Source organism: Balaenoptera ricei, chromosome 15 (assembly GCF_028023285.1).
Source record: "Balaenoptera ricei isolate mBalRic1 chromosome 15, mBalRic1.hap2, whole genome shotgun sequence".
Classification (NCBI taxonomy): Eukaryota; Metazoa; Chordata; class Mammalia; order Artiodactyla; family Balaenopteridae; genus Balaenoptera; species Balaenoptera ricei.
In genome coordinates, this window is record NC_082653.1 from 48,055,391 (window position 1) to 48,069,708 (window position 14,318).

Genomic DNA, 14,318 nt, shown 5'->3' on the forward strand with positions numbered 1-14,318 from the left:
TTTTCTCACGGGTGGTTGAGGAACATTAGCAATGATGCTGGGAAGGGCTGTGGACCATGTGTTTGTCCAGCACAGGATTTCTGTGGCCAGGCTTCCAGGAAGAGACTCCACGAGCACCATAACCCCGGGGCTTTCTCAATTACCCTAGAATGCTCAGACCATCCACCTTACCCAGGACCCTTGCGTCCTGCAACTCATCTGGGTCATTTCCAGGAGCCAGGACAGATGCGAAACCACAAATCAAGGCTCGCTGCTCATGGTTAGCAACTCTGGCTTAAAAGCACACACTGGATAGGGGAAGATGACGCTGAAAAAGAGGTCTGCTGATTGTCTTTCAATGACCCACGCTTTGCACAAAATCATGTGAGCCCTAATAACCAAGAAAGGGATAATCAACATGTGGAATTCAGCTGTGAGCCAAGAATGTAACCACGAATTCCCACACCTTATGAAGTGGTCCTACCTGGAAGTAGGGCATCGCTGGTGTGTGTGGAGGGCAGCTCTGCAGGGACACAAGAGGTTCATTGAGTCCCTAGATTCAACCCTGGCTCTACAGCAGAGGCCACTTCCTAGGAAAGACTGCGCTGGGGCCCCACTCAGGTCATCTGTCCTCAGAGTCCCTTTTACTTCTTTCACGAAGCATTGTTTTCTCTTATAATTCGTTATTATGGGTTTAATATTATATTTGACCAATATCCTTCTTTGGTACCAGACTGAAAGCCCCATGAAGTGGGATGGCTTCTGGCTTTTCTCTCCCTGGTGCCTAGGACAGAGCCTGGCTGATCACAGGTGCTCAATCAATGTGAGTCAAAAAAAAAGCATGATGAGTAAACGAAGAGCCAGTGGGTCCAGGGCTGTGCGGAGGGACAGCCCATCTCAGCAACCGAGTGCTACCCTGGCAACCCTGAGTGCTACCCTGGCAACCATTTTTACAACGAGCCTCCAAGGAGTCAGTATTAAATGTCCAAGGGGCAGTTGCCTTCATCCTTATGGATAACTGCATGCCTAAATTGTGGAATAATTAATAATAACGAACAATATTATTTATCTAATATTATAATAATGAATGATATTATTATTCCATAATAACTAATTACAAGATAGCCATAGTAAAGAGTAACAACGTCTATAAAGAAGAAGAGAGAAAGAAGTATAAGGTAACTATATCATCCACTTGGAGCACCTAATGAATAAATGAAACAATTTAAGCTCTGCAGAAAAAAAAAAAAAGACAACACCAAGTTATATAGTTCCAGCCACTTTCACACATTTTCCTCAAGGGCATTTGACTCAGGAGAGAAGAAGCAGACCTGCCCTCCGTGGGTTCAGGCAGCCTCTCACCTCTTGTCTGATGGATTCTTTCATAGGACATGGCCCAGAAATACAAGTTAACTACTTTACCTGTTATTCAACTGAAAAAAAAAAAAAAAAAGATTTTTCCCAGGACTGCAGGAAAAACTGGCTACATTGGACTTAACAGTAGGTAGTATTGGGTCCAACAAATTCCTCAGGAATTTTCAAAGGCAGTTTGGACTCTATTCCATTTTCTCCTTTTGCTGGGACTTTAAAATCTAACTACTAGGTGAGATTCAGCTCCACTGCACTTCCTGAGCATAAGGTGGTGATTACGGACGATCCAATATTTAGGCTGATGTAGGCGGTGCCTTGGGAGAAGGGGGGTTTGGGTCCACCAGGATGAAATGAATATCTCAGCGAAAGACAGAATCCAGGAACCAAAGAGGAGTCAGGAGCCTGGTCCACGGGAGGCTTGAGGGGCCCCTCTTGTGCCTCCAGTGGTGGATTTTACACAGGTTTGATTCAAATCAAGTAAACGGGCTGCGAACTAAGATGGCTGCGTCCACAAAGCTTAACTCTTAGGACTGAGAATCGAGACCATCTGTGTCAACACAACTTAAGTATTTCTTCCAGGAAGTTATTGTAAACCAATAAATAACTCTGCTGTTCACGGCAGGAAATTCCTACAAAACAATCTGTCCTGGCACAGTTTGCTCACCTGGGAAAACAGCTTGCTGATCAATGGCTTACTCACCAAGATTCCCTTTAAGGCCCTCGTCTTGCTGTATCCACCCATCCTGAACTATATTACATCACAAACTTTGCTGAAACCCAGTCGATTCTCTGCCTTGAGAAGCACAGCTTAAAGGGTTTGGGCCTGGACCTCTAAACCCTATAAAGATGCCTCCTGACCTTAGACACCAATAGGCCTGTGCCCTGGCGATGCCCTCCTTGACAGCAGTTGCTTGAATCAACTTGGCTTTGCTTTACCAACAGGCTCTTCTGATGGATTTTTTGGAGCCCACAACTGACAGAATAAATCAGGTTTGGCCTCTTGGAAACAGGAAGCATATAAATGCTATGATTAGCCTATGACAGATTTCAAATGCACATTTCACCTCCACTTCCCTCCTCTTTTACATGATTCTGTATTTTCCAAATGTCTACAATGAGTTTGCATTATTCTGAGGGTGAGTGAGAGGATGCAAAGCAAACACCATAAGAAGAAAATCAATTCCCAAGGGTACATTAGAAACGATTGTCAGGTCTTAATTTAAAACACACACACACACACACACACACACACACACACACACACACACACACACACAGTATATAAAATACCCATTGAGCAGTTCATCTCATTAAGCTAGCAAGGTCTCCCACTGACATCAAAAGGCATGCAGAAAAGTGGTCCAGTCTTAATCAGGCTGCCTTGGTTCTCTCAGGCCTCTGGGGTGTTTGATAAAATACACCAGCAAAAACGTTCAGTCAGTTTAGGGTAAGGCCCAGGGATCTGTGTGTAGTTCTCTTTTTTTAATGAGCACTTAAGTGATTCACAGAATCAAGCCAAGTGTAAAAGCACAGGAGCCTACAGCCGACTCACTAGAATGCCAAGTCCAGCTTCCATCAAAAACGGTCCAGATGAAAAAGGACCAGGTTGGCAGTTGACAAAGAAAGGATGCCTCAACTGTCTCACTCAGGTGGCATCTCCCCATGCCTGGGTCCTGGGCCTGTCTGGAAGCACACTGACTCACAAAAGCCCCGACCTCCTGTAAAATCTGGGAATAGCTCACAGCTGGGCTCAGGCAGGGTCCCCAGCCAGAGCTGGCTCAGAGAGCAGGCTTCCCCCACCGTCCTCTGCAGCCCTACAGCTCTCCGTGCAGCCAGCATGGGAAGTGAGATGCCCGTTAGCAACCCCAATCAAGGCCTCCTTTTACCTTAAAGAAACTTCCTCGCTTCTCCAGACCGCAGGCGCCCATGGTCCAAGCTGACATTTCCCGCAGCGAGACTCTACTGCACGCCTGGGACTCCTGAAGGTAGAGACATTTGTAATGGTTAGTCCAGCCTGTAGGAAATTCCTTTCTAAGCCACAGAACACTCACAACAACAGTCCTGCCAAGATCTTTTTCCATCAACAACAGAGTGCCATTTTATTTCCCACCAAAGCCCTTCCATCTCCTTTCAGGCTGATTTCCTGCTACAGACAGCACAGTTCCTAGACTCAGCCCCACCTCGCTGCCCGCTACCCCCCTCCCGCTCCTCCAGCTGACGCCGAAGCCCCCTGGGACTGCGGAAAGCATAATGATTGCTCTGTGTGTTTGCTTGACCTCACGCTCAAGTCCTAAAGGGACAATGTTAGATGTCACTGTAATCTGCTCCAAAGCTCATGGACTTAATGTGGTTGATCACAGAAGGCCAGCGGAAGAGTGAGGGCCTGCATGTCCCAGGAAATCCTGCAGAAATGGGATGAGGTCATTATGAGCTTGGCTGGCCCTCTCCCTCCGGCAAGGTCAACACAAGGGCACTGGGAATAAATCCCTCTATTTTCTCCAAAGAAATCAAAAACTGGGATGAAATCCTGTGTCCCTGTTTTCAGAGATCCGTTTGTGTTAAGAAACAGCTCCAGGATAACCGGGGAAGAGGGGAGTGGACTTTGGAACATGGAGAGGAATTTAAGGGCATGATATGATTCTGAATCATAACTGTGGCTATTTGAGCTTGGAATTTCCCTCACTGGAGCATCAAAACCCAATAATCTTCCCTCCTGGCTGCAACGCCTTCCATGTCCACTTGTAAATAAAACACACACACACCCACGCAGCTGGCCCCTCCCCGGCCAGCATGCATGGAGAGGATACCTGGGGGAGCATCCCCGAACCATCCTCCTGGACCAGGAGCAATTATGAAACCACCCTCCCGCTCACATAACTTGCACAAGATGTGGCTGGTCCTAACCACAACCAGCCTGATGGAAGGACGATAAAGGAAACATTAAATGAAAACATGTCTGGGGATCTTAAAAGGGGTTCAGCTGCAGGGGTAGAGCGGGAAGGCACCAAAGCCACAGTAGCCGCTGCCAGTTTGCTGAGGCTCTTTCATTATTAGCTGCGGAACAGAGAGGCAGCAGCACTCAAGGGCATTTCAACAAGTGGAAAAGCATAATGACTTTGCAGAGAACTGCATACGTTAGGAAGCAAGGATCTTTGGAGACAGGCACATTTCTGCCCCAAGATCGGCCCCTCCCTTCACATCCGCAGTGGGCTGTGATGACCAGTGGAATTCCATCTCGGAAAATGAGAACGCAGCGCGCACCCACCCCTTCCTCTGGGGCCGTCACCTATGTGAGTCATTTCTCCGTGGCTCGGTCCCTTTAAAGGTTCAGAGGTATCTTCCCTGTGATTCTTCTCACTTGGCATCCCATTGGGATGAAGGTCACCCTTCCAAAACCTCCTGAGATGACTGGTGAGCTTTCTATTGCGATTCTGCTGACTCTGAGATTCACATTCTCGGGCTCAGCTGCTGAATGCAGCCCCAGCTCCAAGCCCTTTGAAGTTCATCATTTATCAGCGAAGTCCACGGATTGGAGTGACTCCAGAAGGAAAATACGGTGCTGTCTTCAGAACAAGCAGCAGAACCACAACCACACTGTAACCTTGGGAACAAATGATTAACTGTTTCAACCCAGAAGCACACAAATAAAAAAGTACACTTCTTGAAACCAAGCCTAATGCCTGTAATTCTTTTTCTTCCAGACGCTGTCTCGGCAAGGAATTTGACATGGCATAGCAGTGAAGGGACGGCTTGGGGAGAGCCAAGCCGTTCATTCCTCATCCAGACCTAAGTCCCTTTGTTTTGTTCAGAAATTTTCCGAGTACAAACCCTTTCTGATGAGCCAGGACAGGGAGGGAATTTTGCCTATAACAATGGAGCAGTCTGGAAATCCGTGCGTTTACTACGTTAATTAGCTGCCTGAAAACTGCACACGAACACTTCCACCTCAAGTGGTCCTCAAGGAAACATCCAGTTTGGATTCTGTGCGAGACCGGCAGATCCATCACATTTCTTCCAGAGGATGCAGGTTGCATCCCCGCTTCTTCAGAAGGCTGCTCCAGGATAGAGATGAGAGCAGGTGACAAAGACAGGCGGCCAAGGGCCACGGCAGGCCCTTCCCACAGAATGAAATCCAAGTGGACAGAACATCACACATTGTTCTAATTCTTAAAAATAAAGTTCTTAAGGGCCCCAAAGAAGTTTGGGTTTCAGGTCTTTCCTGTCGTAGCAATAGTCCTTCCCAAAGCATAGCCTCTGACACTCCAGCTCAACACAGACAGACATTTAACACAATTTATAAGGACACTTTCTTTCCACTTGTGGTTCCTACCCTTCCCCCCAAAGGGTTAGGTTACACCGGTAGTTTCATCCTAAAACCACCCCAGTAACAGCCTGGACCAAGAAACAGAAAAGGTACCGTAGTTGGAGAGGCTGTAAAATTCCTCCAGACTTATACGGTGGAAGCTTGCTTCTTGCTTGGTTTCCCCGAACGGTGGAGCGGATTCTCGAAAAAGGAGCCTAGCACATCCAGTGGATCTTTCCAGATGCTAGCTGAAAGCTAGCAAAAAAAAAAAAAAAAAGAGAGAGAGAAAAAAAAGCCCTAATGGGACTAAAGGACACTGCAAGCACTTTGGAGCTGCCAAGCCTTTTCAATAACAGCACTGAAGGAATGTAAACGAAGCTGGTCGCTGCGGTCCAGCTAAAGGACAAAGGCAGGAAGCGAATATTCCTGACTCTTCCCCCAACACCCGGCTCGGCCACTTTGGAGGGAGGCTCGCAGTGGCTTCCATGTGGCCCCAAGAGCGAGTGCTGAGGTGAAGTCTGTCCTGAGATTTCAGCATCCAGGACTCACTGAGTCGTCCGGCTGGGCGCCAGGCTGCACGGACTGCCGCTGAGCAGGATGGCTCCCGGCCGGCCTTCCAGCCCATTCCGCTGGGAGCGCTGGGGCACCGCCACCTGGCCCTGGGCTGTGGGCTGGCCGACGGGGCTGGAACACCCAGAGCCTGGTTTTCAGTTCACTGAGCCACGGAGCTAAGTCACTGGCAAAATCCCAGCTGTTGCTCGAAATTCCAGCTTGCCAAATCTGGGCAAGATAGGCTACATCTGAGATGGATCTCCTCCTCCTCCCCCGTCCACCCGGATTTATTTAGTCAGCCTATACCCTTCCTATTCCATTTGCCTCAGGTCACAAGAGCAAACCCACAAAGCAGCAGCAGTAACACTGACATGGGCAACCACGACTCCCAAGTCTGATTTAAAAGAGACTCGCCTTGTTCAAGTCACAGGGGTTCTCATCACCTGCTGCTGTGAAAGTCGGCCACAGAAGCTTTCTAATCACTCTGTTCTTCCTTCTTCTTTCTAGCAGTTGAATAAAGCGAGGCAAAGTGGACTTCACTTCTTGGTAAACAAGAGCTCATAATCATTTTACAGCCAAACTGACTGAAGTAAAAGGAAGTGACTCACCCCTGGGGACCTGTTAGGTCGAGGCCAATCCTGAGACAGGCATGTCACCTTTTTGCCTGGGTCCCTGATTGGCTCCGAGGATGGCAGGTCCTACCTCTTTTGAATGCTTTTCGTCTTTACTAAGAGGTAAAAGCCAGTGGGGCGGTTCTGTGTCTGGATCCAGGCAAGGTCTCTGAATATTTTCATAATTATCTTTGTATGACCACGGATTTTACAAGTTGAATAGAAAATTCTCTATTCCAGCCTCTGCCTTGACAATTCAAGTTATGTAAATTTAAAATTCGTTCTTTGAGCGTCTTGTATCACTGCCCAGCACCGATTATCTCTCAATCGTTAAACTTTTTAAAGTATTTTTAAGATCATAAACATTTTTCATTGAAAAGAGAACTAATTTGTGGGAAGTAAGAAATCAGAAGCAAAGAACTGTATTCCCAGGCCCCTTCCTCGATAACTGCTTTTAAATAGAATTAGGAACAATGCTCTTCGTCTTGACTTTCACAAGAGTAACCAAGGATAATAAAATAATTTTTCTTCTTTTTTTAGGAAGGTGCTCACAGGTGAGACTGTGCATTTCTGCCACTCACAGGATTGGCCTGGAACAAACTCCAGGGGAGGTCCATCCCTTTCGTCCTTGGAAAACAGATGTCTCACAGAGACGCTGCAGAAGCTCTGCCGCTGCCCACGAAGCCCGGGTGTGGATGTCTCCACCAAAGGCAATGAACGTGCCCTGGACACAGGTGGGCAGCTCTGCTGTTGGAAGTTCCCCCTTCCCTCGGATGGGAAACTGCCTCTCTTACCTCCCACCCGATGCCCTCATTTTACCCCTCCGGCCATCCAAGAGCTAGCCTCCCGCCTCCTTCTCCTTGTCCCTGCAGGATGACAGCTTCTCAGGCCTCAGGGCTGCTGCACTCTGCCCGCCTGGAACAGGGCTGAGAAGGGAGGGGGGTGACCCCCAAGGTCATTCTCAGAAGTACGTGTCTTTTAACTTCCTCACTTGAAAAGCACCATATAGTCAGTTGTCACACCCAGCACTCCTGCGCAGAGACCACACGTACAATGAAGAAGCCCCACAAGCTGCATCGGCCCTGAACCCGAAGGACACCACGGAGGGAAGCCACACCCTCTAGGGCTCCCCCAGGTTTACTGTCAACGTGTGAGCACCAGAGTTTAGAGCTTTCCTTCCCAAAGCTCTCTGGCCACGATGGTAAAAGGGTCGACACTGGTGGTTAATTTTAACTGGAGGTTTATAACCTGGCGGCTCTTGGATGGAGTCTACACTGCAGATACAATAGACGAAGTAACACAGTTTTTCACAATTTGAATAAACAGTCTCCAGAGACCCCGAGTCAAAAATTCATGTCGCAGTCGTTTATGAGAGGTGACTTCAGGACACACTGGTCGGGCAGAGGGGATGTGACACAGGGGAGGAAGGGCAGCAGTACAAAGGGCATCACCAAGCAAGCAATCAGTGTGGGTGACTGGGTTGGGAACTCTGAGAGCCAGTGTAGACCATGGCTCAGGTAGTCCCAACTGAGGGGTATTTTTCTGACTCCCCCCAGGGGGCCTTGGGTCACCAGCACCTCCAACATACCCCTGGTGCCGGCAAAGTGGGCTCTTGGGGCCTAAGAGAGCCCTTGGGCAAAGCTGGCAGTTGGAAATCAGGCCACCATGCGTGGAAATGCCAAACGCCCAAGGGATACGGGAAGGTCTTGACAGTGTCTGCTACACCTGGTGGCTCAAAAAAATTGGACATTTTGCCTAAAATGTGGGTGTCTAGCTTCTCTGTCACAGTGAGCTGTCATCCCAGCATGGCCATGGCTGGCTGGCTTGGAGGGTTCTCTCTGGCTGGGATGTGAGCTCCTCCAGTTCAGCAGTGCCCACAGGTTTGCTCTCTGTACCCAGACACCCTGCCTGACCTACCACACCCCTCGTAAAGCACCTGCCGTGCCCAGCTCCTGCCTGATGTGCAGAGGGCGGTGATTCTGCCCATTCGGTTCTCTCAGCTGACTGGATGACCCAGCGATGTCATATGACCCAGGCTAGTAATTCACTGGCTGTTCTCAGATGAGGGAGAACCTTCTGAGCTGAGAGTCACAGGGTACGTGCTTACCCGTGAAAGCTGGATTGTGAGCCACATGCCAGCTTAATTGATGAGGAGCAGATACCCTGAGTGAGCAGATATGAGAAGCCTTTGGACCACGGGGGTGGGGGGGATGGGGGAGGGGAGAGTCTTGAATCTCAGCCTCAGGCTGATGGCTTTGTACTTCCCACCAGGCCTGGCAGTGCCAGGGTCCAGGGCATCTTGTATCCTGACAATAAGGGTCCCCTCTTCTTGAGCAGGTGGATAGATGTATATTCCCTTCCGTCAAATATGCTTTGACCAGAAGAGCTTCAGAAAGATGACCATGAGTTCTCCAAAGCAAGTAGAACTTCAAGCTGTTTATCATCATCTTATCAAATGTTTAATTCAAAGATCTTGGGGGAACCCTCCTACACTGTTGGTAGGAATGTAAATTGGTGCAGCCACTGTAGAGAACAGTAGGGAAGTTCCTTAAAAAACTAAAAATACAGTTACCATATGATTCAGCAATCCCAGGCCTGGGCACATATCCAGAAAAGATGAAAATTCCAATTCGAAAAGACACATGCACCCCTATGTTCATAAGCACTATTTACAACAGCCAAGACATGGAAGCAACCTAAATTTCCATTGACAGATGAATGGATAAAGAAGATGTGGTGTGTGTGTGTGTGTGTGTGTGTGTGTGTGTGTGTGTACACACACACAATGGAATACTACTCGGCCAGAAAAAAGAATAAATTGATGCCATTGGCAGCAACATGGATGGACCTAGAGATTATCATACTAAGTGAAGTAAGCCAGATAAAGACAAGATATCATATGATATCACTTATATGTGGAATCTAAAATATGACACAATGAACTTATTTACAAAACAAATAGACTCACAGACATAGAAAACAAACTTATGGTTACCAAAGGAGGGGGGGAGGGATAAATTAATCCACAAATGATCTGTGGATTAACAGATACACGCTACTATATATAAAACAGATAACCAACAAGGACCGGCTGTACAGCACAGGGAACTATATTCAACATCTTGTAATAACCTAAAATGGAAAAGAATCTGAAGAAGAACATAACTGAATCACCTTGCTGTACACCTAAAACTAACACAACATTGTAAATCAACTATACTTCAAGTAAAAAAGCAAAGATCTTGGAATAAAGCACACACTGATAAAGAAAAAGCTCCATTAAACCAGAACAGAACTTGCAGATGTCGCCGTTGGTGGGGGTTTCCTTGGTGAATAGGAGAGAGGGAGGCCTTTGGACCATCCGAGGGAAGATGCTTCAGTTGAGGGGTGAGGAGGACGAGCAAAAGGCACATTTCCCCCTCTTCTATCACGATCCCAAAGGTGTGTGTGGGCTTTGCTGCCTGGGTGTACCTCTTCTCTTTTAAAAAAAATTAAGTTTCTGGGACTTCCCCGGCAGTTCAGTGGTTAGGACTCCACGCTTCCACCGCAGGGGGCACGGGCTCCATCTCTGGTTGGGGAACTAAGATCCGGCAAGCTGCGTGGTGAGGTCAAAGAAAATAAAATGTAAGTTTCTGACTTAAAAGAAATGGAATTGAGTCGGCTTTTCTGATAAGAGTTGTGGACGGTTGTAAAGATGTTTTTACCTTATTTTAATCTGGTCTCTGTGTCTTCAAGGAAGTTTTAACTCAGTGCTTAATAAGCACAAATATTTTCATTGGAATTATACAAATATCGATCATTTTCATGGAGAAAATATTTTCTGGAGTAAACTCCATTAAGCCATCTTAATTGCTTAGTCAGTTTCTTATACAGCGCAGACAACTGTTTAAAACTTTCTTCTGTCCTACTTTAATTTTGTACCTTCTTTTCTAACATAAGAAATTAAAGCTATTGAATATTCTGTGTTTTATTCCGAAAGCTTTATAGTTTTAGCTTTTTTTTTTTTTTAATTATTTTATTTTATTTTCGGCCGTGTTGGGTCTTTGCTGCTGTATGCAGGCTGTCTCTAGTTGCAGTGAGCGGGGGCTACTCTTCGTTGTGGTGCGCTGGCTTCTCATTGCGCTGGCTTCTCTTGCTGGGAGCACGGGCTCTAGGTGCGTGGGCTTCAGTAGTTGTGGCATACGGGCTCAGTAGTTGTGGCTCTTGGGCTCTAGAGTGCAGACTCAGTAGTTGTGGCGCATGGGCTTAGTTGCTCCGCGGCATGTGGGATCTTCCTGGACCAGGGCTTGAACCCGTGTCCCCTGCATTGGCAGGCGGATTCTTAACCACTGTGCCACCAGGGAAGCCCCTATAGTTTTAGCTTTAATGCATAGATCTATGATCCATCTCAAATTAATTTTTGTGTATGGTGTAAAGCAGGGGTTTTAAAGTCCTTATTTTTCCATATGGATACCCATTTAGTTTTAAATTTGTGGAAACTAGTTTTTAGGGAATTCTGTTCCTTGTAAACTTTATATCAGAGCTGTGATTGATCGAACAGAATTTTGTCTTCATGAAATGCTACTGAATAAAGTTCCTGCCCTGTAAGGTGGCTGTGGTTATTCTCATTATTTCTATGAAGTTGTCCCAATTTTCCTGTGTTAAATTTTGAATATATATTTTGCAAGATTATTTGATGCTTCTGTAAAATCTTAGTCAATAACAAACATGACTGTGCAGTTTTAGCTGTTGTCAGGTTTTCTTCTACTACCAGCATAAAATATTTCTCAGACCAAGTATTTTTCACTTTCAAAAATCACAAACAAATGTAACATCAGGTTTGGATCTATCACAAACTATGTTCAGTGCAGCTTTATCTATTTCATTATGAATTGGCTACATTACTGGATATTTTGTATTTCTTAGAAAATCAGTGAGAAAAGTGAAAGTGATTCTCCTCAGGGCCTCTGAGAGTACTCAAGCAATACCCCAGTGAAGGAAATTGGGTCATTTGCAGAGACGTGGATGGACTCAGAGAGTGTCATACAGAGTGAAGTAAGTCTGAAAGAGAAAGCAAATATATAATAATGCATATATATGGAATCTAGAAAAATGGTATAGATGATCTTATTTGCAAAGCAGAAACAGAGACACAGACTTAGAGAACAAATGTATGGATACCAAGGGGGTAAGGGGTGGGAGGAATTGGGGGACTGGGATGGACACATATACATTATTGATACTATGTATAAAATAGACAACTGATGGGAACATACTGTATAGCACAGGGAACTCTACCTAATGCACTGTGGTAACCTAAATGGGAGGGAAGGCCAAAAGGGAGGAGATCTGTATGTGTATGGCTGATTCATTTTGTTGTGCAGTGGAGGCTAATACAACATTGTAAAGCAACCAGACTCCAATAAAAATTAATATAAAAAAGGAATACCCCAGCAATGGGTTATTATAATTCCAAACTCCATACCCTTTATTCTTTTACTATTTTTTGGTTTGTTTAGTAACAACCTATGTCATTAGCTGACAAAAGAGTAAAGACCATACACCAAGTCCAAACGGCTACAGAAAAATGTCCTCTTTAACAGAGCATATCTCATGTTCAGCGTTCTTACTGAAATGAAATAAAATGAAATAAAACAGTCCCAGGTTAAAATGTCATGACAACCACCTCTATGAAGGAAAAAAAAATGACGTCATCACTATGTAATAAACTAGGGTGGAGAGTGCCTGGAATTTCATGGACTAATTTGCGTCTTTCTCCTTCATTTTGATCCTGCACACGCTGACATCTTTCCAAACTTCCCACTTCATCATTAGAATATTTATCCTCCCCTTTAATCAGTGATATGCTGGAAAATGTTTAACAACTGGCTTCCTGGAGAATAAAAGCTCCAAGTTTTAGCATTTGCCTACTTTGTCGGGTAAATCCTCCCATTGGGGCCAATTTCAAGCTACCAACGTGACAGCAGTGGGCTTGTAGAATTCACGAAAATTTAACAATCAGCTCTAGTGAGCAGAGAGAACTGGCTCCAGCTCCCACTGCACCCACTTCACCCATTCTCCACCGCAAGGTCTCTGAAGAGGTTGCTTTTATTTGATTCTTCATACACGGAAGTCATACAAGAGAGCAAAAGTAAGAAACGGGATCTCCAGACTGAAACCAGTGCTCTCTCCATGAAACCACATTATTTGTCCCTAGTAAGACATGAAATATTTCTGGCTATCACCTTCACCACGTTAAATGGTACCATCAGGAACACCGAAGGAAGCCGTATGCTCAGTCTGTTATTTTAGATTTAGAAGGTACCATGTTTTAAAGGTTGAAGAAGAGAAGAGCTTCGTTTAGCCCACAGACACTGGGGATTCACATGTCTTATTCAGAGTAGTCTCTCCAGCACCTTACACAGTGCCTGGCACGTAGGTGCTCAATAAATGTTGGAAAAGTAAGTGCATGAGATTTTACACACACGTCATTGAGGCTGAAAGGGAGGGTTTGAAAGGAATGGTTTCATCCAAGCAGAAGACGATAGGAAGAACACAGCTTCAGGAACGTCAAGGCAAGCTCAAATGCCAGGAACATGCATTCCATGCTGTCGACCCACACACCATGCTGGAAGACACGTTCTTTATACCACCTTGAAACACAAGAACATTGGCTTACGGAGCCCATGTGTTCTCCCTGTGACTGGATTTTTCCTGGGGAGTCTGTGATCTGGAAGCCTCTCCTCGCCCTGTAACATACAGACCCACTGTTCTCTCCTCATCCTCAGCTCTTTCATTTCTGCACCCACAGAATCCTCAAGAGGTCTCCAGGTGTGTGTCCAAGCTAGCACAGCTTCACTTGAGACCACAAAACAAAAGAAATCCACAGAAAAGACGCCAAACTCCCAATGAAACATAACTAGCCGAGCAAGTGGGCTTCTCCGTGTGTTTGTGCATGCACTTGCATCATGTGTTACGGGGATTAGACCCTTAAAATTCCCGTCCTTGCTCTTAGGAAGTGGGCTGGAGGACAGCTGAGCCTCCTCTGGAGATACCCTCCTTCTAAGCCCGCAGATTCCACGTGGCCTGCTGAGCAGAAGCGCACTGTCCAGCACCAAAGTAACGAAATACCACGATACCTTCTGTACAGAGTAAGTGCCCTATTCACATGTATTAGTACTATCTCACAGCCAGAATCCGTGTTACCAAGGGAGGTGCATATAGGTATAAACAGTTGCTCTCCAAAATGATTTATTATTTTATGTGTCTGCAAAAGAGTCATGGAAACCCACAGAGGTCAGTAAGGTTCTCAGTGACATCTGCTGCCATCACCAAAAAGGTGGTTTTTGTCTGAAATTGTGCCTCCGAAGTTCAGGCGTGTTTAAAAAGTCTGTCTCTCAGCTGGCCAAGGGCACTTGCAGCTTTTGCTGGGAGAGACAAGCACAGACGACTGGGGCGTTTCACAAATCCAGTTTCATGTTACTCGGTTTGGCACAAGCTACAAGTACCAAACAGTTTCTGCA

The 14,318-nt window shown here is 46.1% G+C and overlaps 1 protein-coding gene across 7 annotated transcripts in view; it reads right to left on the minus strand.

The window, feature by feature from the left end:
* Positions 1-14,318, minus strand: part of RIN2 (Ras and Rab interactor 2) — a 232,004-nt gene that overhangs the window by 106,790 nt on the left and 110,896 nt on the right. For 5 of the 7 annotated variants that reach the window (XR_009497723.1, XM_059898338.1, XM_059898337.1 and 2 more), the window contains one exon: positions 3,237-3,329. Coding sequence is in view for 4 of the 7 variants with exons in the window: in XM_059898338.1 (XP_059754321.1) it covers positions 3,237-3,329 (93 nt within the window). In the remaining 3 variants the exon portion in view is untranslated. Of the gene's footprint in view, positions 1-3,236; positions 3,330-5,767; positions 6,231-14,318 lie in introns of those variants that run through there. The other 2 variants (XM_059898340.1, XM_059898342.1) reach the window with 2 other exon arrangements.